The sequence below is a fragment of the Eleutherodactylus coqui genome, chromosome 11, assembly GCF_035609145.1.
Source record: "Eleutherodactylus coqui strain aEleCoq1 chromosome 11, aEleCoq1.hap1, whole genome shotgun sequence".
Lineage (NCBI taxonomy): Eukaryota > Metazoa > Chordata > Amphibia > Anura > Eleutherodactylidae > Eleutherodactylus > Eleutherodactylus coqui.
In genome coordinates, this window is record NC_089847.1 from 87,047,901 (window position 1) to 87,073,559 (window position 25,659).

Genomic DNA, 25,659 nt, shown 5'->3' on the forward strand with positions numbered 1-25,659 from the left:
AAGCTATCTGTACTAGAGTTCTTCCACTGTTCTCTATTGCTGTGTGAATTGTGTCTTTCTTTTACTCCTAGAGAATTGAGGTTTGAAGGACTTAATACTTGTATGGTAATTTCATCTAGAAAACGAGAAAATTTCTTCTTCTCTTCAGTGCCCTTTCTCCTGACAGTTCCTTGTTTCCTCCTTGCTTCTTTTCCTGCTAGCGCTTCCATGGATCTTGCTCTGCGAGCTCCATTTTTTAGCATTCTTTTATTGTCTTGTTGACTCATGCTGTTTGGTGCCATATCTCTTGTGTACCCACTATGGATCCTTTGAGTTGATCCACTTCTGGATATTCCTGGAGACAATCGTTCTGTGCTCTCTCTGTCAACTTTTCTTACATGGGCACCATCCTTCTGCTTCACAATGTAATCCATCTTCTCTCCATTTCCTCTTGTCCTTGCTGCAGACAGATCATTGCAGGAGCGGGAGTGCGGTGCAAGAGGCTGGTAACCAGAAAATCGTCCTCTAACTCCATAATTGGATTCTGATGACCATGGGGATGAAGAGGAGGAAGGAGATGAGGATGATGTACACTCTTTATAGTATTGGTCTCTAATCCCTTCCCAACTTGCCTCTTCTTTTCTCCTACCCTTTGCTGCTCTATGGCCAGAAGAATGGGGCAATGGTGTAAAAAACTTCTCCATAACTTCCAGTTTTCCAGCTGCCACTTCAGAACTACCTTGATCCTCCCAGGTTGGCCTGGGTTCCGAAAGTCTAATTCTTCTAACTTCTTGCTTAGTATTCATGGTCTCTCAACTATGCTGTGAGCCCACCACAAACTGAATATGTTCCCCTCCTCTACTGTATCTCAATATGAGTACAGAACTGAAGTCTGCTGACGTACAGAAAGTCGCATGAGTGGAAAATGTAACACAAGACAGTGAGAAATATTGATGGCTTTTGTGAAAAATACCTGTGGGCATAGTTAAATGGAAAAAAAATCTATTCCATTAAAAGGAGAAACACAAAATGTAACTGGCTGTGAAACTTTGACCTGACATTTAATCAATTAACCTGTGGAGCATGAATGTGTACAAGGCGCTGTTATGTAACCCCTCATATATTGAGCACTGTGCAGCAAAATCATTCCATTCAGAAGTGTGTATTGTTGTTGGTGCTGGCTGCTACACACAATTCAACTTAACATGGGATCTTGGTACATTACCTTTGCTGATTGGTGGGGTCTCACCACTGAGACCACTGCTGCCTGTCGCTTCTCACCCTGCAGTGACATTGGAATGAATGGAGCGCTGCCTAAGCATGCACAGTCGGCACTCCATTCATTTCTATGCGCCTTATGAAAATACCAAAAAACACTTGTCTATCTCTGCAGTCCTATTGAAAGTGGATGAACCATCAGTGCGATTGCATTTCCGGTACTCCAGTCAGTCTTTCCTCACTGCGAGGGGTGCAGTAGGAGGAGGGAGGACACAAGATCCCTGTTCTTGGGATTAGTGAAGAATTTATGATCCTGGTATATCCCCTTTAAATATGACAACTCAATCCTCCTTACTTTCAGTGATTTTCAATAACTACAATGGATATAGACTTCACCATTTGTTAATGAGAAAACTGTCTACACAACGTTGTGTCACATGTTTTATCACAACAACTTAAGGATGGGTAAGTAGAGGTGCTGTCATGACGGACTCGTGGAAACCGCATTAATGGCAGAACATAATTCCCATATTACACATCATGCAGCCATGACAGCACACCTGGAGCAGTACCATATTACAATCTCCAGGAAGGGGGCTACAGCCTGGAGGATTTTACATCCAAAAGTCAGGTGTGAATGTTAGACCAGGCAGACGCTATGCATATCTGTTCCGCTAAAGCTTCCGCACCTTCAGTCTGAGAAGATGAGAGAGCCCTCGTAGAATGAGCTCTAAGACCCTCCAGAGGAGATATATCTTGAGCCCTATATGCCTCCTGGATTGCCATTCTTAACTATCTAGCAATGGAGTCTTTTGAGGCTGCCTTCCCTCTAATTGGACTCTGGAATTGAATGATTAGGTTATTTTCCCTTCTAAAGGGCTCAGAAGCCTCTAAATAGGACAACACTTCCCCTCTCACATCTAATCTATGAAAACACTCCTTTATCGTTTCTAGGATTCTGACAAAAGGAAGGTAAAATTATTTCCTGATCTCTATGTAATGTGGAAACCGCCTTAGGAAGGAAAGAGGGATCGAGTCTGCAAAAAAAGAGCCTGAATCTCACTAGCTGTAGCGGTTTCAGGCACTAGGTTGGAGCCTCAGGTGTAGCGGTGACAGGTCTGGAGAGTAGTCAAGGAAGAGTCAGGAGTAAGAAATTAGAGGTCTCAGTTGCAGTACAGATGGAGGAAGAAGGTAGCGTAGTCAGAAGGGATGCCAGGGGTTGGTATCAGAAGATCTTAGTAGAATAGCAGAGAAGCAGGCAGAAAGAGCTTGATCACAGCTTGGGGCACAATAATCATGCACTGGGCAGGGTCTGGCTTTTATAATGAGTCTAATTAGGAACAGAGGCAGGGTCAGGACCAGTAGGCAAGAACTAAATAACTGGGCTCAGGGAACAAGGCTGAGAGTCATGCAAGGGTACCGGCCACAGGCTGGATAGCTCAGTAGTGAGAGCTACCGACTGGAGCACAGGAGGTCCTCCAGTTTGATTACTGACACTAGCTCCTCTAGCTGCTGTAATCACTACCAGGGATATAACTTTCCGGGTGAGAAACGTTAAAGATAAGGACTGTTTATGACTAGGTTGAAATCCCAAGAGTGAACTGATCTAATAAAAGGCTGAAGCCTATCCGCTCCTGGATCTATCTGCTAGATGGATGTCAAAAAAGGCGCAAAGAGCAGAAATCTGCATCTTAAGGATTCAGATTCTCTAGAAGAAAATCTAGTATCAGAGGCAGGCTACAATAGTGCAGATCAGGATGAACATTCGTTCCATATTCTATCATATATAGAAGTAATAGATTTTTAGACTCTCAAAGAGGATGGTTATTACCCTACTTAAGAGCCTTTATTTTTCAGCATCCATGCCATCACTTTCAACATTTTGGATTCGTTGCACCAGACTGGGCCCTGAGTTACAAAATCCTATCTGGGAGGTAGAGGAATGAAGTCTTGGATTGAGAGAGACATTAGTAACTGATACCAAGGCCTTGTTGTCCCTCATGGTGCTGAGGATCACTGTAGCGCTGCTCTCCTGGACCTTCCATAAGGCTCTGCAAATGAGAAACAGTGGGGAAAAGTCAAAGTCTAGGTCCATATTCCATTCTTGTAAGAAGGCATCCAGGCCTGCTAGGTTGTCCCCTAGCTCTAGCGCAAAGAATTTGTGGCATTTTGCATTTCTCCTGATTGCAAAAAGATCTACCGGAGGCTGCCCCGATTGTTCAAACTGAACACCTTGCAGTTGAGCAACCACTCTCCTGGGTCTAGCCTCTACTGACTTAAGAAGTCTGCTATTATGTTCTGGGAGCTTTAGATGTACAACTGAAAAGGACATCACCCTTGTTCCTGCCAAGAAGAATCTTTCTGCATGTGTGGTGCCACCCTGATGGCGAATAAAGGACACTGGCGTTAGATTTTGAAAAAAGATTTTCACATGCCTTCCCTGTACTAATTCCTCTGACTGCGTGTCTCCCTTATTGCTCTTAATGTTAAAATTTGAAGATTGGGATCTGACATGAACAGACCAAGAGCCCTGAAATACCTGATCTGCAACCTGCACTCCCCAGCGTGACTGGCTTGCATCTATAAAGCACTGATACAAACAGGAAAGGGACCACTGTAACTCCTTTCTAAAATTAAAAGATGATATCCACCAGGCAAGGGATCTCGTAACTTGAAGGAATAACCTAATTTTTTTCTATCTACAGAAGATGGATTCCTATCACATGAAGATAGAATCAAATTTGGTAAGGGTCTGGAATGGAACTGGGCTCGGGGAACCACCTGTATACACGATATTATCTGTCCCAAAATCCTCATTGCTTCCCTTAGTGAAACATAGGAGTCTATGGGAGCCGCCACCGCCAAATTCCGACCAATAGTTCCTGAACTATTTTTTTTCTGTCCAGGGTAAAAATGTCCGACCGGAATGCGCACTATATGCGCCATCTTTGCCAGCTGGCTTTTTTAACGCCACGGTAATACACCCATCTGAACTGATGCAGTGTAAACCAATGCATCAGATGGGCAGCATATATCGGGCGGCCGTGAAAACAGGGCTGATATACACTCGTGTGAATGAAGCCTAAGGGTGCCTACCCACTATCGTTTTTTTTTCCCAAATGTCAATGAGACTTTCTAATGTTAAAATCGCATCGCACAAAAATCGCAAGTTTGCATTGCTGCGATTTTAACATTAGAAAGTCCCATTGACATTTGGAAAAAAACCCCGCTAGTAGGTAGGCACCCTGAGAGTGCATCTGCTTTCCTCTCCCTTGGATCCCTTAATTGTGAGGATTCCTCAAATGGCAGGGAAGTTTTTTTTTACTGCTTTTGCCACTTGTACATCAATCATAAGGCCCTTTTACACAGGCCAACAGTCGTTTGGTCGTCAGCGCTCATGTAGAGCATTCAAGCTGAAAGTCCTGGCGGCAGCTCGCGGACTTCTCGCTCAGCGCTTCTTCCTCCTATGGGAAGCAATGAGTTGGGAGCTTTTACAGGGTTCGAGAAGCCAGCGAGTGCTTAAACAACCGCAAATGACAAGTGTACCTGAATCAATGCAATGTTGATGGCTTCGCTATTCCACCGTGAGCAGGAGATGTAGAAGGGAGCACAGAGGGTTTTAGCCATAGTCCGAGGAGGAAGGAGAGCCAGTCTGAAATCAAGCCCAGTCCACCTAATCCATATGAAAAGAAACGCTCCTATCTGTGTCCACCATAGGGACAGGAAGAACACTGGAAGTGGCAATGGGGGCTTTAAAACTCTCCATCTTCCTGTCCCTACAGGGGTCAACCTTCAGTTATGCTGTCATGACTGGACAAAGTGGAGGGGGGGGGGGGGGCATTAATTAGGTGACAGATCCATCCCGGCATTGTGGCTTCCTTTACAAATGGAAGCCACAAAGCAGATGTGAACTGCACCTAAAGCACTTTTCCATGAGCCACAGATTTCTAATGCCCATACGAGTGGTCACAAAAGGCAATGCAGCAGCGGATGTGAATGTAATGTCCTGGGATACTTACATGCATTTTATTCCAGCTACGTAGATAAATGAGCAGACACACGTTACACAACTAGGTTTACTAATGTAAAAACAGCTGAAAAACAAAATCATTGTACAGAATGTGATGAAGTCATAAGTCACTATACACTTACCCAAATGTAAGGGCAGCAGCTACCAGACACGGTCATCTTATGATATACAGCGGGCTCCATTAAACCAATGAGCATATCTTTGTGTAATATTTACCAGCCCAAAATTCATTACTAAACCACTAAGGTACATTACATGAGTGCTGCCCAAGCAGAGTCCAGAGTAGATATAAAAGTGAACGAAGAGATCTGAGTAATTGCTGGACAGCTTTTATACCTTTTAAGTTTCCTTTTTTGTGATAGGATCAGTTCTTATTGTTGAAAGAACTATATGAATTCTACACAAACCTAACCCCAGCGCTGCCACTGCCTCCTTCACACAATAGTATTTAATGTCCTTCTTCGTTCTTTATTAGTGAAAAATTGAATACAAAGCTAATACTGCTTTGAATGTGCATTGTCTGTACTGGTACCATATTGTTCTGCAAAGGTCAACGGGGCTTAAAAGATACCAGACTTCTCATTTCATCTATAATTATGGGCATAGTCTTGTGGTTGGGGAGTGGGAGAAAATATGGCATTAAGAGCCTATGCTACCAGGAAATCTGTTTTCTGAATGCAGACCTTGAGTCTAGTAACTGAAATGAATGACCACCAAATCCAAAAACTGTGAGCGATGGCTTCAGCAGAAATACAGAATATAACAGTGAGTTCAATTATAGTCCTTGCAGCAACTCTCTTACCATGGATAACAGTGGGGAATGGTGTTTCTCCATGACACCAATGACTTTATTGGGCATAGTTGGTCTCAAGTGATAAACCCTTTCAATGCACTAATAAAAACCCAACACCACATAAAAAAAACATTGAAAGAACAATAACACAACACAGAACTAAAAAGTAATAATCCAACCATGAATACAATAAATCACCATTCTGGACCTTGTGTATCTTCATTCTAATACATTTATGTGAATGAGCAGATTTATGGTTTATAAATCTGTACTTTGGCACAACTATAAAAAGAGGATCGTTCGCAGAGGAAAGGTCTTCCCACTCGAGTGTTGCCCCCCCCCTTCAAAGAAGAGATTGTATTTTATATTATATTTTTTTTTAGTTCTTATCCCCCTTTCCTTTTTCTCTTCTGTACCCAACGCTTTTTTTTTTTTTTTACAAATAATTTTTTTGGTAATATAAGATTAGCAATAGTGACAAAAAGGCCGGCTTCACACATCATGTCCTGGTTGGGTTATTCCAGTGTGGATTCTACACCCCAACAATGTCAGTACAATAGTAGTCAATGGGGGTTTTAACAAATCCCATTCACCCACAACAGAAAAAACTAAGCAGCGATGTCTTGACACGCAGTAGACTTCCCAATCCGAAGCATGGCCTACCCGTTGCGAAAACGCTGCAGATTTTATTCATTGCCCCACAGTGAAAGCTGCAACTACATTCCATATCAAAACCAACAACGTACGCTACAGGTAACAAATACAGATCTCAGTGCAGAATTTTTGTCCGGGTTCACAATGTAATACTGTAAGGGATCTCTTACACGAGACGACTGTTGGGTGCTTAAGTGGCGGATGGTCTTCCCAGCAATCACCACTTCTGAGCTTTCACACAGGAGCAATAATTGAGCATTGAATGGAGAAGAGTACGTCTGAGATCTCTTCCAGCACCCTCCATTTAGAGTCATTTTGCACGGGACAGCAGTCACTTAGTTTTTAGGCAATTACACAGGCTGTCAGTCGCCTGTAACAGCTCGCTTAAGCGATCAGTCGGGTGACTGTCGGCCTATGTAAAAGTACGCTTATATAAAAAAAAAAGTGTAAAATTAACCAGTAATTAGGTTCTCTATAGAAGGGCTTCTTCAGGTTCCAATTTTCCTCTACTGCTGTTGGTGTTCCTTTCCTTGCTGGTGGTGGTGGTGGTTCATGCCAAACTTTTTTTTTCTATAATTATCTTAAAAATATTCCTCCAGTAGATTAGTAGACCAGATATTGGTGCAACCATAGAAAGGCCTGTAGAGCATATAATCACTTCTGGTAAATCTGCCTCATTAACTGCAGCTCAACAACTAGGGGGCGCCTCGCAGTTTGTGAAGCACTGACCTATCAGTAGCAGATGTCCTAACTGAGATGCAGCAGCTATTAACCCTTTCCAATCCAATTTGTATCCTGGTTTTCCCAGGGGGCTTACTCTTTTTCTGCTGTTATACAACAGCGCTATATGCTGGCTAAAGCCAGTACTGCATGAGGCGACACGTTGGATAGGCTCCGCCAGCAGAGAGGCTGGCAATATACAGTAAGAGAACCCCGACGGTTGTCTTCCAGCATTGGAGCTGTAGAGTCTTAAATCATAATGTATTTAGACATCAGACAGTGGATTGGAAAGGGTTAAAGAGGAGGATCTATATGGTGACAATGTTCTTAAGTTGGCACCTGAACTTTTATTCTGCTTTTCAGCAACCTCAGTGTTCCCTTCCTTTGGCTAAAATATTCAGCATTTAGACCTTTTAACTTATATAAGGCATCTGAAGTATCTGAATTTATTTTTCCATCTATTATTTTTACTTATTTTCAGCATGGTATATGGATATTTGAATGATTACCTTACCGTTACATAGAAAATGTTACCTTCAGTTTAAAGGCCGTCAGGGGTAGAGCCTTCCCAGTGGATGCAGGTAAGGGATATGCATGTGCGGATGTCACAAGGCAGAGATTGATTTTCAGCATAATTGCTAATACTAGGTTTTCTGAGGTTTTACATAGGACTGATCACAACATAAATGTAGCTCTACTACACTTCCCACCCACTCCATGATGTTCTAGAGATGCAGAATTGGTGTCAGCATTGGCTTACAGGTTCATTATGCTCACTTGGGTTTAGTTTTGCTAGTTTTAGCGCACAAGCTGTATTTCCTAAAAACATAGTTGTGATAAAGACAATACATCACATTATAAGAAACATTACACAATCCATCCTAAAGAGAACCGTACCTAGATTACAGGCGTTGTAACCACCACTATATTATACTGTTAGTTAATACCATTCTAAAACCTGCAGCAAACTCACCCATATCAGTATTATGTATAAAACGTACGACAGTACGCACCATATGTAAATTGCTCACCAAGAGTTATCTGCGTGGTGTTGTTGCAAGGAAGAGCCATGCAGTCTTGACTATATTCAGGCTCCTTCTGTCTTGATTGATTTCCCACTGGGCATGACATAATCTCTAGCTCTACCAATTGGGACATCAATCAAGGCACAACGGGCGCAATTACAGATTCTTTCTTCCCCATTCGGCACCACACAGCTGTCTCCGTGAGCAATTATAGCGTACGGTGAGTTGGAACGTCTTTTCATACATAATATACTCAAATGGATAATTTTGATGATGGGTGTATATTTGGAGAAGTAACACTGTAAGAACATGGCAGAGAGTTAATCTAGTAAAAGGCTCACTTTAAGTAAAAGAACTGCTACTATAAAATAAGCAACAAACATATATATTGTACAAAAACAAAATACACACAACTGGATTTAAGAACACGCCTATGAGGTTCTCTTAGAAGTCTATGTACAAGCAGAGTCCAAGGTGATGCGGTTCTGTCACTCCACAAGCAAGTCAAATTTCTCTGCTTCATCAAATTGTGCATTCATGGCTGCCGCCCACTCATCCAGGTCCGATACCTGTCAACAAGGGAACGGAAAAACAAAAATTAACCTAGGAGATCATTTTAAAGGATTTTGTACATTGATTAAACTCAGTAAAATATATGGCCAGTAGATCTGCTAGAAATACCTACTCCGTTATCAGCTTATTATAATCAGTTGGAGACGTTACTATGTAAAAAAAATAAATTGGAATCGAATTCTGGGAAATGAAGAGAATACACCTTATTGAAGTAGACAACTCATATATAGACATATACGGACAAAAAGTATGCAAAAACTACTCCCATACTTCCCTTCACCTAATGATGGCCGAGTTCAGCATTAAAGGCACTGTCTGAGACGCTTACTACTGATGACCTATACTCAGAATAGGTCATCAGTAGTTGATTGGAGGGAGTCTGCCACTCAGAGCTAGAAGCAGACAGCGCTGTCAACAATGAATTCAATTACAGCTGTGCCTGCAGTACCAGCCCGAGCCACTGCAATACAAACAGCACTATCTGCTTCTAGCATTGTGCACACTGACAGTGGGCCCAGCGGTCAGCCAGTTGATGGAGTGCCAAGTTTGTTCAGAATTTTAAATGCAAGTACCACATGCATCAAAGCAATTACTAAATATAAAAACACATATAAAATAGGTTTTACTGGAAAAAGGGAAAAAATAAAAATTTATCAAGAATCTGAGCTGTAATATTGGACACAGCTGATGGACAAGAGTGGTGCTGCTTCTAAAAAAAGAAAAATGACCCCCCCCCCCCCCCCAAAAAAAACACCAAACACCCATTTTATAAACATAGTGAAACCTTTCCATAACACCACCCCCTACCAAGACCAGATTTCCTATTACAGATATTTAGTTTTACCATACAGTGTTGCTGGTCACACCATAAGGACAAAAATGCCACTTTGCAATGCAATTTGGATGGCTGTCTCAGAGGGAGTTTCATTGTACTAAATTGTACAGTTTTTTTCAAATCCTGGATAACCCCCCCCCCCCCCCCCCCCCAGAACTGTCGAAAAGATATTAAGTTATGAAATGGTCATCAGAAAATATACAAAACATAAGTGAGCATTTCAGTAGGTCAATAATGTTAAAAAGACAATTATAAAATCAGAGATGTTTCCCAATTTATTTTCTCGGTTCAATCACATTCTATTACGGTTCTGCACTAGAAACATTCCAGATTAGCAGATGTTCTGAATTATATTAGATTAAAGGAATCACAATTCTCCTGTTTTTTGCTCACTGAAGACGATGCAGCTATACAACGAATTAATATGCCACTACAATTAAGTTCCTGGCTGAGTGAGAATAACGTATATCAGCAGTATAATACACTGCAGGCACCGGCTATTGATCACACAGCAAGAAGAGCTCAGTCCAATAATGGATCGCTGCCCTCGGCAACACTGGTCAGATCCTCCACTGTGAGCGACAATGAAACTCCATCCGTACATCTCACATCCATACAGTGAACACAAGAGCAGATTTGCCCCACGTAGTATATAATGCCACTCGTACGTTCTCCCTACACACATTACAATTTTAAATATGCAGGTCATTGTTCTGAATCCAATTTGTTAACTTCTGTGGCGTTATATGTATTCTATTGTATATATCTTTTCATATGTTTCTCACATCAGCCTATGCAAACACATTATCATTTTATATCTTCCTTCTTAGTAAATAGCAGCAGCTAAATGGTTAACTTGGTCATATTATACACTAGAATGAATTAGATTCTTGTATTTACGTCCCACAGGCCTTTCTCATGAGAGAGACCAACATTTTGATAAGAGGTGTTGCTCATTCCCCCACCTTTTCATTCCTCATGTCAAGCACCGATATTAAGTTTATTCTCCGTTAAGTTTTGTTTCTTGGAAATCACATGTTTTAGTAGTAACACACACCTTAAGGCGTTAACATATGTTAATCATCAGAAACTATAGCCTATCCTGAGTTCTTATGACTTTAGGGGTATGCATCTCTATTGCTACGTCATTTGGATTATATATGTATCATGATGCTATTAATAAATCAGAAGCATATTGCCTTTGATACAGCTGTGTGTCCTTGGCTTTATCAGCGTGCATGCACTTCTCAATAGCCAGCTTGGAACAGACTGAGATCAGAAGGACCCATTGGGGTTCCGATAACAGGTAATCTAGTATGCAGGTCTGTTTTTTCCAGTACAATCCAGATGGAAGGCTCACATAGTAAGTGCATCAAATGATGTTCTGAGTTTGGGAGGTCTGTATCAGAAAGCCAGTGGCAGATATATCCAATTTCGCCTGCCAGGTAGTGTAGTTTAAAGTCGGGCAGTGACGTGCCTGCCATATCTTTTGGGTGCTATAGGGTTTCCAAACTGAGATCCGCTTTGGCCTTACCCCAGATGAAAGAGGTTAATACAGTCAGTTTTATAAAAAAAAAAAATGATTGTGGTACAGTATCTGCATGTTCAAAGCAGTACAGAAATTTTGGGAGGATTATCATTTTGATAAGATTTATTCGGCCTACCGATAAGGGCAATGAACTCTAGAATTTAAATTTATCCTGAAGAAAGGGGAGGAGAGGGGCCATATTCATATTAAAGCTGTAAGCAAAGTCTCTAGACATGTGAATTCACAGATATTTAAAAGGTGGGAAGACTTGGAGGTTACAAATCTTATCCCCAATGATCCAGTCTCTTGTTTGCAGTGGCATGAATGTGGACTTAGGCCAATTTATCTATAGGCATGAATAGCGCCCAAACCTACTAATCAGGGAGATAGCATGCAGCAGAGTTTCCCTAGGGTCTGACAAACAGAATCAAGTCATCTGCATATAATCCAACCTGGTTTTCCCTTGGGCCTATTACCATGCCTTCGTAAATGGGGTCTTGCCGAAGGAGTAAAAAGGTCTCCTTTTTTGTCACAGCGCTCAGCCAATCAGATTTCAGCAGGCGGGGATTTTAATTTACCCCTGCTGAAAAGCTTCAGAGCAGTGCAGGGAGAACAAGCGGCGGCTAGACACGCTTGAGCCCCGGCGGAGAGGTGAGTATATACTTTTTACTACAGCTAGGGATGATTTTCAGAAAAGCTTATATTTAAAGCCCTTCCCCAAAAAATCATTGCATGGGTTGCTGGCAGCCCATTGCATTCAATGGGACAGCGGCATCCCCATTGAAATCAATGGGAGAGCTAGCGATCTGAAACGGATTAATGGTTTTTACATGCATTTCAATGGGGAAAATTGATTTGACTTACGAGTGTTTTGGGCTAAGAGCTTCGTCACTGAGCGACTTAAAGTCTTAACCCAAGGCACCACTGTAGTACGTGGATATGCTTCCAAGAGATAACATGGCACCTCCTGGAGGCATTACCACCCAAGTGCCTACATCCCTAAAATTCAGAACTGTAAAAGGTCTCTTAACAAGAATCATTTGTCAGGCCCGAGTGTCCCTCACTCGTTCGTCCAGCAATCAGGCCGAATAAAAGTCTTGTTCATCAGTTGATCGTGTCATTTAAAAAGTCCATAAACTTGCTTGCTGGTTGGTTGCACATCTCTTTGTATAAACATGGAGATGTGGAGCCAATCAAAGACAGCTGCATGGGGAACAAACGATCGTACTGACTATCGATTGTCTGCCCATGCAAAAGAAACTTAAAAGGGGTTGTACCAGAATAGACTTACTACCTATCGAAAAGGATGTCTCACCAATCCCGAGAATATGGGTTCAGTTTTCCACATCCTCCTTACTTTGGTCTTGCTGTACCCCCCCACAGTGAGGAAGAAACTGAATGGAGCGATGGTATATGCTGTACCATTGATTTTCAAATGGGACTGCAGGAGATAGCCGAATACAAGCGCTTGGCCATTTCCATCAGGCCCACCGAAATGGAGAGGCAGCCTTGCATGCTCTGGCATCGCTGCATTCAATAAGATGTCACTGCGGGTGGGAGAAGCATCCCTTGAGTGACAGAAAAGGGGGGAGGCAGGATCCCCGTTTCCAGGATTGGTGGTGGGGGTGTCACAGGAGTGAGACCTCCACCAAGTAGACTTTTTTTTCACCTATCCTATCTTGTTACAACACCTTTGAGAATTTACCAATATTGGACCATTTGTCCTAAAAAAAATAAAATTCCTCATTTCCATTCCTACCTCAATCTGTGGAACTCTGCGTTTCCTCCTTTTCTGCTTGACTAGCACCACCCCGGGAATATTAGGATCTGGCTCTTCCGCAGACGGCTTCATTATTGATCTATTTGAACTTTCATTAAGTGTCTTTTTCATCTTCTCACCAACTTTTTTGTTCTCCACATCATCTGAGATCAGAAGATTGTCAAACCCAAAGAGTGTCTTCCGCCCCAATTTTGGTGCTGGGTTTGGTGTTGGGTTTGGTGTAGAGGTATCAGATGAATCTGTGTTTTTGGTGGGACTGTACAGAAATGAACTGCCATTCATGGACATCTCTAGTCTGCTGTAGGAGCGCCGGACTTTCTGAGACATGACCTTGTGTCGGTCATCATAGCTAGGTGACTGAGGGATATTCAGAGGGATAGGAGACAGGATGTCTATATTGGAGGTTGTGGTTTGCTCTGGGACATCTTTAGCAACATCTTGGGACTTGTCAAGTACTGCGTTTTCTTTCTCTGCTTTTGGTGAAATCTGTAGAGAAATGACAAGGTTTTACAACTAAACAGGTTAACAAACCAGCAAGGACCATAATTACATACATATAGTAACATTGGTCAGCGCAAAAACCTGAACCTGCGCTGTCGGAGCTTCCGCATAGCCATGCAGTGAGCAACGACCTATTTACATGGAACTATTATCGCTCAAAATTCATACAAATGAACGAATTTGAGTGATAATCGTTCAGTCTGAATGCGAAGAAATATATAAAAAAAACAAAAAAAACCTCAATTTTCGTTTGCAGGTTGTTACGCTAACTTTTCTGTCAGATTAAAAAACATAGTTAGCTCACTGGCTTGTAATTCCATGTAAATGCTCTCCGTTTCCCATAGGTGAAGCGCTGAGTGAAAAACGAACGAGAAGTCGGCGATCCAGCGGCAAGTCTGTGTAAATGCTCTTCACGAGCACTAATGACCTTAGCTGTGACGTCAGCGCAATAATTTAATAGACTGTCTGCCCATGGAAAGGCCCATTTACACGCAAAGAATCTTTCAAATCATTTAGCCATCTTTTTGCATAAAGTGTTAATGGCCACTAATGTCCATTAACACTTTATCACCTTCATTTGCATGTAAATGGGCCTCTAGGAGCCGTTTGCAGAGCCCAGCGTGTAATTAAATCACACGCCCTGCTGTGCAAATAGCCGCATTGTTCTCGTAGCGGGTGCCAGCAGAATACAATGTTAACTGCTGGCTCCCGTGGAGAACACAGCATGTGGTCTGTTAAAGGGGTTGTCCCGCGCCGAAACGGGTTTTTTTTTTTTAACCCCCCCCCCCCCCCGTTCGGCGCGAGACAACCCCGATGCAGGGGTTAAAAAAACAACCCGCACAGCGCTTACCTGAATCCCGGCGGTCCGGCGTCTTCATACTTACCTGCTGAAGATGGCCGCCGGGATCCTCTGTCTCCGTGGACCGCAGGGCTTCTGTGCGGTCCATTGCCGATTCCAGCCTCCTGATTGGCTGGAATCGGCACGTGACGGGGCGGAGCTACACGGAGCCGGCATTCTACACGAGCGGCCCCATAGAAGACTGCAGAAGACCCGGACTGCGCAAGCGCGGCTAATTTGGCCATCGGAGGGCGAAAATTAGTCGGCTCCATGGGAACGAGGACGCTAGCAACGGAGCAGGTAAGTATAAAACTTTTTATAACTTCTGTATGGCTCATAATTAATGCACAATGTACATTACAAAGTGCATTATTATGGCCATACAGAAGTGTATAGACCCACTTGCTGCCGCGGGACAACCCCTTTAAGAGCTACTTTACCTCTCTAGCTGAACGATGGATTTTAAGTTCACCTTAAAATCATCGGTCAAGTGAAAACTGCACGATGCCTGCGTTTACATGTAATGATTATTGCTCATTTTTTTGGTGTTTGAGCGAATTGTGAGCGATAATCGTTGCGTGTAAATGGGCGTTAAAAGATCAACAGTAAAAAAGAATCACTATTTTACTATTGTGTCTTTGTACATCAAATTCCTACTATCTGATGTTACATTTACTTAAGATTGTGGACAAATGATTGTAATTAAATATCTTTAAGGTGCTTCATTTACTTTTCTAAACTCCGTTCACTTCTGTGTTAGAGCCTTCATCACAGATCTATCGGGAACCATGACATAACATTATAAACTGAGTCCATCTGGTGCTGCTGGAATTGGCACTACAGTTTACACCAGTTTCTAGTGTACGCACACTTGAAACAGCTTCTCCTCACCTGCACTGGACAGCAGACAGCTGAGCTTAATAGAGGAGGGTTCGAATCAGCGGGCCGCTCAAAAGATGTCTACTTGCCATAATAGGGCTGCTAAAAAATAATTCACCTTGATGGTTGATCACAATGCATGTGCATTCACTTCACTGCTGCCTACTTGGATATACTGATCAAAATCTCATTCACTATAATATACATACACACACACATACATATACACACACACACACAAGCAGATGTACTCTCCCTTCAAGGGGTCACTTCCCCAGAGCACCATAAACTAAGTCAGGAGTCTGAAGAGGACGTGAGCGAGTTCTACCTTTTCATTGGTACCATTTAATATAGCTTTAATGTACTGAAAAACCTTCTAAAATTTCCAAGTGGAGTGAAATAGTAAAAAAAAAAAAAAACACAACATAATTCCGCCAACTTTGTCTGTATGTGTGAGTGGGGCACCTTGTTTTACCAGCATACACATGGAGCAAAAATGACACGATAGCTTTACTCTATGAGTCAGTATGAGGTCAATACCAAATTTAGAAAATAAAAACAATTTTGTTTGTTTTTTTTAAATAAAATGTCTTTGGAAAAAAGAGAAAATTTTTTGGCTGCCATAACTATTATTTTTCTGTCTACATTGTTGTGCGAGGGCTTGTAAAACAAGCTGAGTCCCGTTCACTTCAATAGGAATCAGCCTGCAGTACCAACCCTGGCCACTACGAAATGTACAGAGCTATCTGCTTCCTGCAGCAAACAGCTAGAAGTGGGACAGCCCCTTTAAGGGTGGACACATCTGTACATAATGTAACCTCTACATGGTAAAACCCTCTAGCAAGTTAGTAGATTTATTAAACACATGAACATTTTTAACAGCCCCAGCAGAGAACTAATGGCTTCTAGAAAGCACACAAAGCTGTACAGTTACTCATATGTTACAGCGCTACAATTATGTAACTGAGCTCACCCTTGAACTTCTCCTAGGAGCAGCTGCAACATTAGAAACCTAAAATTAAACAAAAATGAGTCAAATCAACCAAATTGGTGACCAATTCCTCAGCTATGGATCTCATGCAGTTCCATCTAATGCAGCAAATTACAAATGATACTTTTAGCTGTGTGTTTAACCTAATAAGCACATAAAAAAAAAAAAAAAAGGCTGTTCGACTTCACTGCTTTACACGTGATAGAGCCTTTTTGTTCTCTATGGGCACGTAATAAACGCTGTACACAAGCAATTACACTCCGTATGTGCGGTGTTTATTCGCCATGTCACTAAGTGACAGTGGGAAATAAAAAAAAAACAAAAAAAACCTGTGAGATACGCTGTTATACGCAGTCCAAAATTGCTGCTGATCGCCGGCTCAGTGGTAAATTATACACGCAGCGTTCTATGCATACGCTTGTATGAGCCCGGTCTAAGATGTAATACTCACTTCTGGAGTGCCCCGTGATGCTGCTGGTACAGCTCTGGGCTCAGCTGAATCGGCGCCAGGACCTGGCTCTTCTACCGTAGATGTAGTGGCTGGCTGATATTCAGCAGAGGCGAGGGCAGCCTGTAAGAGAGAGGAGGCAGCCATGGCACAAATAGGTTTACATACAATACAAGGGCTCACAGTAAGGCTTCATTCATGTCAGTCACAAACTAGTACTGTATGCAACGTCATTGTGTGGGAAGACGCCAGACTGCAGAAGCCGGATGAAACCCATTCTAGTCAACGGGTGCTGGCTGGACCTTTTGCTGGCTGAACGCTTTTGCCATTGTTCAGTTTGTAGGACGAATAAAAGCACAAGTCTGAATGAGCCCCAAGCAGAGAAACTGCAAGTGACTGAAGCCCCTTTTACACGGGACAAATGTTGGGCAAGTGATGCCCGACCATCGCCCCCGCATGCACTGGCTCCTATGCTGTTATAGGGAGCTAGTATTGTTGGCTTGCAACGGGGCAGCTGGAGATTTCTCTCCTCGCTCTCCCGCCCCTCTCTATTCACTTTAACAGCAGACGATCCTCGTTCAGGATTTTATGCAGCCTAGACGATGGATGATGCGCTGATCGCTTAGTGTAAATAGCAGCTGTTCAGTATTGCACGGCCGCTGTGTTAAGTGAATGGCGAGGGGTGGAGAAGAGCGAGGAGAGAAATCTCCTCCAGCCTCCCCACTGTGACCCAGCGATACTAGCTCCTGTGCAACAGCATGGGAGCGACTATGTGCGGGGTCGAGTGTCGGGCATCATTTACCCGACAGTCATCCCGTGAAAAGGGGCTTAGCCCGTACCTTGCTCCATAACAATGATGTCCAAGAAAGTGGCACGGATTGGTTAAATAATGCCGAGTGACCTTCTAAGGCTGAACACATTTCAAGGCTAAACCGCTGAAGCCATTTTGATGCAATTTGGCAGGGAGATGGCTTGCATCCTGAGGAAGGACATAGGCTACATTTTATCCAAAAAATTTATAGTTCTCTAGGGACCGCGACAAGACAGATTTATTTGGTGATGCGCAGGTGCGGCGGAGGGGAGGGGTGCACATTATAAGCTAGGCTTCCCCAAACGGGCAGACATGTAAGGGCAGACGTTATTGCCGCACGTATGCGATTAAGCGCGGCAGAGCGGAGGGGTGAACATCCTAAGATAAAAAAAAAAAAAAGACGTTTTAAATTTATAGTTGCATTTTTTTTGTGCATTTACACTGAAATAAAGAATGGGAACGAGTTCATTTTGCTTTGGACATTTTGATATATATGTAAAGTTTTGGATTACAAGGCGCACACAGCAACAGTTTCGGGTGGCATCGACAGTGGGTCATTTTCTTTTTTTATACATATATTTATTCTGCAAGTCTTTGTTTTTACTTATTTTTGTAGCTAGTTTTTTTTACCATCTATATCCCCCATGGCATCATAAGACCTCTGGGGGTCATTCACATTTTTTTTATTTCACACCTTTCCACTGCAGCTGGGGCATCCATAAGAGCCCCAGTTAGAGAGTGGTGACAATAATCACTGGCAGAGCTGATCAGGGTCTGCAAGGAACCAGCAGCTCTGCTGTGAGAGGGGGACTCGGCAGTCATGTGATCGCCAGGTTGCATAGTGAAAATAATACTACCATTTTTTTAGTACATAGTACTCATTCAGCGCTATATACCAGAGTAAGGGAAGTGCAGGGCAGTTAAAAACTGATTTTCCCTTCTTCTCTGGGTTCTCAGCTGTGTCTAGCAGCATAGAACCCGACCTGCTCCTGTTTGATTGTATGAGCAAAGGCTTTAATCCCACGCTGTACTTCTGCTATCGGACGGGATTAAAGCCCAGAACCAAGTGCCGTATATTTCTATGCACAAACCTTACCAGTGTTTTACGAGGCATAATCTTCTTAGCTGTGATAGATCGCTTCATTATCGGCGCACGCATCTGAAATAAAGAGCACAGGATTGGATTCAGGAATATATAAGAGACCAGCAACTCCATTTTTCCAGTTGCTGAACGTGAACAAAAACACTTCTATTCACCGACAGCAAACAAATCTTGAAAATGGTGAAAAACTAAAACAAAATACATTGCAGAACATTTCATTATACGTGGCTTTTGGATCTTTGAGGTATATTAACCCCTTAACGCTGCAGGGCGTACATTTACATCCTGCAGTGTCGGGGTATGTATGAAGGCAGATCGCGGGGCGATCTCTCTTCATACAACGCGGGCGCCGCTGGAGCTCATCGGAGCTGTTAACCCTTTAAATGCCGCTGTCAATTCTGACAGCGGCATTTAAATCCCCCGATGTTCGGGGGTCCCGTACAACACCCCCACAATGAGACCGCAGGGAGTCGTGTGGGTGTCATGGCAGCCGGGGGACTTCAGAAAGGCCCCAGGCCTATCTTGGCAGCATGCCCATCAGGCCATCCCCGTGGGGTGGTTTGATTGAATGCCTGCTTGATCACAGTATGATATAATGCTATGGCATTACATCATACTGCAGGAGCAATCAAAGCATTGCTAATTGTGGTCCGCTGTAAAAAAAAAAAAAAAAAAAAAGAACGATAAAGTTTTACTATGTAAAAAAAACAAAGCAACATTTTGCCATTTTTATAATGAAAGAACCTAAATAAAACAAAAATACATATTTGGTATCGCTGCGTCCGCAAAACTCTGATCAAAGTAACGCATTATTTACCGTGCATGATGAACTTTAGAAAAATAAAATAGAGAACACCAGAAATTAGCTTTTTTAGTCACCCTGTCTCCAAGAATTAATGCAACAAAAAAAGCAATCAAAAAGTCATATGTACTCCAAAATGGTACCAATACAAACAGAGGAGATCACACAAAAATGGGCCCTCAGACAACTATGTGGATGGAAAAATAAAAGTTATTGCTCTCAGAAGGTGGCGGCAAAAAAACAATAAAAAAAATAAATTAAATCTCAGAAAAAGGGCAAGAAACAAAAAAACTAAACTATAAAAGTTTGGTATTGTAATTGCACTCACCCATAGAATAAGGTTATAGCATTTTGTTGCGGTTTGTGCACCGCAGAATCAAGATGCACCTACAGATGGCGGAATTTCGGGTTTTCTACATTTTACTCCACTTAGAACTTTTTAAAAGTGTTTCAGTACATTATACGGCACATTAAATAGTACCACTGAAAATACAACTCGTCCTGTAATCCCTCATACAGCTACATTGATGGATAAAGTAGTTACTTTTTTTTTTTAATGGGGGAGGGGGGTGAATTGGGGGAAAAAAAAGGGATAACCACTTAAGGACAAGGGTCCAACATAATTGGACCTATTCTGGCAATCAAAGCGCAATGGAAACCAAGACAGAAAAAAAATACTAGAAGTTTGAACAGCGCCTATATTTTATTTACATTACAAATGGACGCTGAAGGAGAAAAATCTGCGTTCTAAGCCCCAGTTTTGCTACCGTACATACAACATTCTCAGCTTATAGACTAGTCACACGCTGTCCAAAGGGTCAGAAATAAACTTTGACCAGACAAGACTTATCCTGACAGCCATTTGTTGGCTATGTACATAACATTAGTTAGCGTGAGCTCTGCGTACACAAATGTATTTCGGACATCTGCAAACGTTAAGCATCCCTTTGGGATTTGATGTCTAATGAAGAGTGATGCAGGGGAACTGTCCGCAGGCTGGATATCTCCATAGGGGCTACGGCTTGGGGTGCAGGAGGGTCACGGTTCATATACACTTTATACACAAACTGCTCTGCAGCTAATTCTTCATTTACATGGGACGACTGTCTTCTAAATGAGCGGATGACGTCCCCACTACTTGTTAGCGCTCGTGCAGAACATTTCGCCAGGCAGATCACCGCTACGGAAAGCGAGTGAACCAACGATTATTTTTAAGCTGATTGAGCGACAAACGAAAAGAAAACGAATGGCTCTTAAACTCCCATATACAAGTGTAGTAATACACGACCCCGTCTAGATGGTTGTGACATCACTTATGATCCTGCAGCTCCTGCAAGACCTCCGATCTTCGCTGTTGTCTGCCCCTATGTGCAGAGAGGACCATCGACACCCCGGGGAGATACGAGTGATCTCCAGTGTTATCTGCTGGGGGGCACCAATCAGGGAGAGTGAGTACCATGGAGCTCTCATGATCCATCAGCGTACTTCCGGATCATTAAGGCAGCGGTCAGGGGTCTCTGGATGATAAGACACGGATTACAGGGTGATTGCGAAAGTAAAGCTGATTTATTCAGACATGAACTAACCCAAAACAGCCAGAATGACATGAAAAGATAGAAGAACGCTTTAAGTTTTTAATGCACCTTACAGATGTTTGATGTGGGCGCTATGGGTGAGACTGCAGATGTCAAATTGGTTGCCAACTACTACCCAGACATGTCCCGGCATATACCCTATCATCGATTCCACTGCAGCGGAGAGGCGTTGTTTTATTTTGTCTAGTGTCTCCAATGGTGCCAACATTAAAGGGGTTGTCCCGCGCCGAAACGGGTTTTTTTTTTTATTCAATAGGCCCCCCGTTCGGCGCGAGACAAACCCGATGCATGTGTTAAAAAAAACTAAACGTTTAGTACTTACCCGAATCCCCACGCTGCGGCGACTTCTTACTTACCTTACTAAGATGGCCACCGGGATCTTCACCCACGATGCACCGCGGGTCTTCTCCCATGGTGCACCGTGGGCTCTGTGCGGTCCATTGCCGATTCCAGCCTCCTGATTGGCTGGAATCGGCACACGTGACGGGGCGGAGCTACGAGGGCCAGCTCTCCGGCACGAGCGGCCCCATTCACCAGGGAGAAGACCGGACTGCGCAAGCGCGTCTAATCGGGCGATTAGACACTGAAATTAGACGGCGACGCTAGCAACGGAGCAGGTAAGTGAATAACTTCTGTATGGCTCATATTTAATGCACGATGTACATTACAAAGTGCATTAATATGGCAATACAGAAGTGTATAGACCCACTTGCTGCCGCGGGACAACCCCTTTAAATTCTGTAAGGTGCAGTAGAAACTTGACGAGGTCTTCTATCTTTTCATGTCATTCTGTCAGTTAACGTATGAAGACATCGGCTTTACTTCTGCACCATTCTTTCTTAATCACCCTGTATTTAACATCACCTTGGACTGTGCTGAAAGTGTTAATACTCGCAGCTGGCGTGAATAACCTTTATCTTCCTGAAGGCTCCGTCTTCCCCATCAACGCCTGTCCTAAAATGTCACGGAATTCCCTAACAACATACCAGGCTGTCTGAAGATTTGGTGGAAGGCACAGAATTCCTCGGGGATCTTCTGGCACGTGGAGAACCGACACCTGCAGCGTCAAAAGAAAGAGCATGAAACATCTGATACTACCGTGTACAGTGCGGAGGTACGGCGAAGGGCGACAGGTTTATACAAGATTGGGTTAGAATAGTTTATTGCATATTATTGTGAAAAAGGAAGATACATAAGAAAAAACTGTTTTGTTGCAGAACTTGGCATGCAGTTACATCTCAGGCAGATATACCAATTATTAGATGAACGATTTGGTCACCCTTGAGGCCATAAAAGTGGTCCCCCCCCCCCCCCCCTTGGCCTATAAAAGGCTCTTGGAGGCTCCTTGTGTCTAGTGGCCTCTTCTTCTGCTTGTGTGGGGATTGTTGACCACTAGATGCCTCTACGGCGCGGAGAAGAGATTTCACCCAGTTATCAGAGTCTGAGAGGGGCATTATTGGGATGCGAGAAGCTGGATGGTTAGATCAATGAATCCCCGCACCCCACCCCAGGCCGTTCTAACCACCTGTATCACATCTTGTATCCAAGCAACAGGCGGTACAACCCGGTACTAGAGCTTCCATGCCTAACTGTATCACATCTTGTATCCAAGCAGAGGCAGTACAACAGGGTACTAGAGCCTCCATGTCCACCGAATCACATCTTGTATCCAAGCTAGCGGTGGTACAACAGGGTACTAGAGCCTCCATGCCTGTCCGTACCACATCTTGTATCCAAGCTAGAGGCGGTACAACAGGGTACTAGAGCCTCCATGCCGTCTGTATCACATCTTGTATCCAAGCTAGAGGCGGTACAACAGGGTACTAGAGCCTCCATGTCCACCGAATCCCATCTTGTATCCAAGCTAGCGGTGGTACAACAGGGTACTAGAGCGTCCATGCCCGCCCGTATCACATCTTATATCCAAGCTTGAGGCGGCCCATTTTCTGACACTGAGTGTAATATGGAGAGGTCTACAGAGTAAGGCCGGGGGTACACTACTACCGTATTTTGGCCTCCGTTTGGCGCCTGTAATATGGAGTTACATCCCGGTCTGACCGTCTCCTGATCTGAACCTCAGGCATCCCAGGAATGTATGGAGTTCGGGTCCGGAGATCAGCGGACAGGCCGGGCGCACTTTTCTATTACAGACACAAAACAGAGGCCGAAATGCCCGGGTTCATACAGGTTTTCAAATAAAATTTTCTGTGACAAAATCTTGGATTTCAATGACAAATCAAAGGGTTAGGGCTCCTTCACACTGGCGACCATGATGTCGCTGCGTGAAAATTGCGACAAAACCGTGCCTTCTCCCCATGACCAGCGTCAGAACTGCTATTTCTCACAAAAGCATGGCGGCCACTTGCCATTTTCTTGAGCGATTTTGCTGCAGTTTTTTAGCACCAAGGTCAATAGGAGTTTCTAATGATAAAAACGATTCGCAAGTTCCTGCTTTGTGATGTGATAAAAAGGAGACTCCATAGGGAGACACGGGGGGGGGGGGGGGGGGGGGGCAGACTCCATGAGAAGACCTCCTGCCCACTTGGTTTTTTTGAATGCGATTGTTAATGGGACTATCAACACAAGTGGGTGTGAGCCCCCCCTGCTGGGGACTACCAGGATGTCACAACTCCTGGCAGCAGGACAATCACATGACAGGACATCACCTGTAATAAAAAGTTAGCATACAAACTTCTCAACTTTTTTTCCCCGGACAACCAGCACCCACATTACAAGGTCTATAGGGGCACATATAAGGACTGCACTAGGTCTGGGAGCAGCGCCTGCTGTACAAGGTCTATAGGGGCACATATAAGGACTGCACTAGGTCTGGGAGCAGCGCCAGCAGTACAAGGTCTATAGGGGCACATATAAGGACTGCACTAGGTCTGGGAGCAGCACCAGCAGTACAAGGTCTATAGGGGCACATATAAGGACTGCACTAGGTCTGGGAGCAGCGCCTGCAGTACAAGGTCTATAGGGGCACATATAAGGACTGCACTAGGTCTGGGAGCAGCGCCAGCAGTACAAGGTCTATAGGGGCACATATAAGGACTGCATTAGGTCTGGGAGCAGCGCCTGCAGTACAAGGTCTATAGGGGCACATAGAAGGATGCATTAGGTCTGGGAGCAGCGCCTGCTGTACAAGGTCTATAGGGGCACATATAAGGACTGCACTAGGTCTGGGAGCAGCGCCTGCAGTACAAGGTCTATAGGGGCACATAGAAGGATGCATTAGGTCTGGGAGCAGCGCCTGCTGTACAAGGTCTATAGGGGCACATATAAGGACTGCACTAGGTCTGGGAGCAGCGCCAGCAGTACAAGGTCTATAGGGGCACATATAAGGACTGCACTAGGTCTGGGAGCAGCGCCTGCTGTACAAGGTCTATAGGGGCACATATAAGGACTGCACTAGGTCTGGGAGCAGCGCCTGCAGTACAAGGTCTATAGGGGCACATATAAGGACTGCACTAGGTCTGGGAGCAGCGCCTGCAGTACAAGGTCTATAGGGGCACATATAAGGACTGCATTAGGTCTGGGAGCAGCGCCTGCAGTACAAGGTCTATAGGGGCACATATAAGGATGCATTAGGTCTGGGAGCAGCGCCTGCTGTACAAGGTCTATAGGGGCACATATAAGGTCTGCACTAGGTCTGGGAGCAGCACCTGCAGTACAAGGTCTATAGGGGCACATATAAGGACTGCACTAGGTCTGGGAGCAGCGCCTGCAGTACAAGGTCTATAGGGGCACATAGAAGGACTGCACTAGGTCTGGGAGCAGCGCCTGCCGTACAAGGTCTATAGGGGCACATATAAGGTCTGCACTAGGTCTGGGAGCAGCGCCTGCTGTACAAGGTCTATAGGGGCACAGAGAAGGATGCACTAGGTCTGGGAGCAGCGCCTGCAGTACAAGGTCTATAGGGCACATATAAGGATGCACTAGGTCTGGGAGCAGCGCCTGCTGTACAAGGTCTATAGGGCACATATAAGGATGCACTAGGTCTGGGAGCAGCGCCTGCAGTACAAGGTCTATAGGGGCACATAGAAGGACTGTACTAGGTCTGGGAGCAGCGCCTGCAGTACAAGGTCTATAGGGGCACATATAAGGTCTGCACTAGGTCTGGGAGCAGCGCCTGCAGTACAAGGTCTATAGGGGCACATATAAGGATGCATTAGGTCTGGGAGCAGCGCCTGCAGTACAAGGTCTATAGGGGGCACATATAAGGTCTGCACTAGGTCTGGGAGCGGCGCCTGCAGTACAAGGTCTATAGGGGCACATAGAAGGACTGCACTAGGTCTGGGAGCAGCGCCTGCAGTACAAGCTGGCACTCACCGTCCTTCCCCCAAGTGACCATCCCGCGGCTGCTGCCCCTCTTCCTCGGGTCGGACATGTCTTCTCTCCGAGTAGCTGATGGCCGCCGGCCTAGTCCTGCTCTGTATACACCGTGGCCATCCGTATTACAGCGGAAGAAATGGTTCAAACATCCCGCGCCCGCTCTGCTGTCGGAACCGGAAGTGACGTCACGTCACCCCGCCCGCCGCCATGTTGGTTGTGGAG

At 44.2% G+C, this 25,659-nt stretch overlaps 1 protein-coding gene across 1 annotated transcript; it reads right to left on the reverse strand.

Moving 5' to 3' along the window:
• Positions 1 to 5,255: 5,255 nt before the first annotated feature.
• On the reverse strand, positions 5,256 to 25,625 carry CDCA5 (cell division cycle associated 5). Its single transcript, XM_066582953.1, has 7 exons — positions 25,435 to 25,625; positions 22,089 to 22,159; positions 18,700 to 18,762; positions 16,796 to 16,915; positions 16,327 to 16,365; positions 13,115 to 13,621; positions 5,256 to 8,988 (listed from the first exon to the last, which is right to left on the reverse strand). Exons 1-7 carry the CDS (start codon positions 25,490 to 25,492, stop codon positions 8,908 to 8,910), a joined length of 939 nt encoding a protein of 312 aa, XP_066439050.1. The 5' UTR covers positions 25,493 to 25,625; the 3' UTR covers positions 5,256 to 8,907.
• Positions 25,626 to 25,659: the final 34 nt, after the last annotated feature.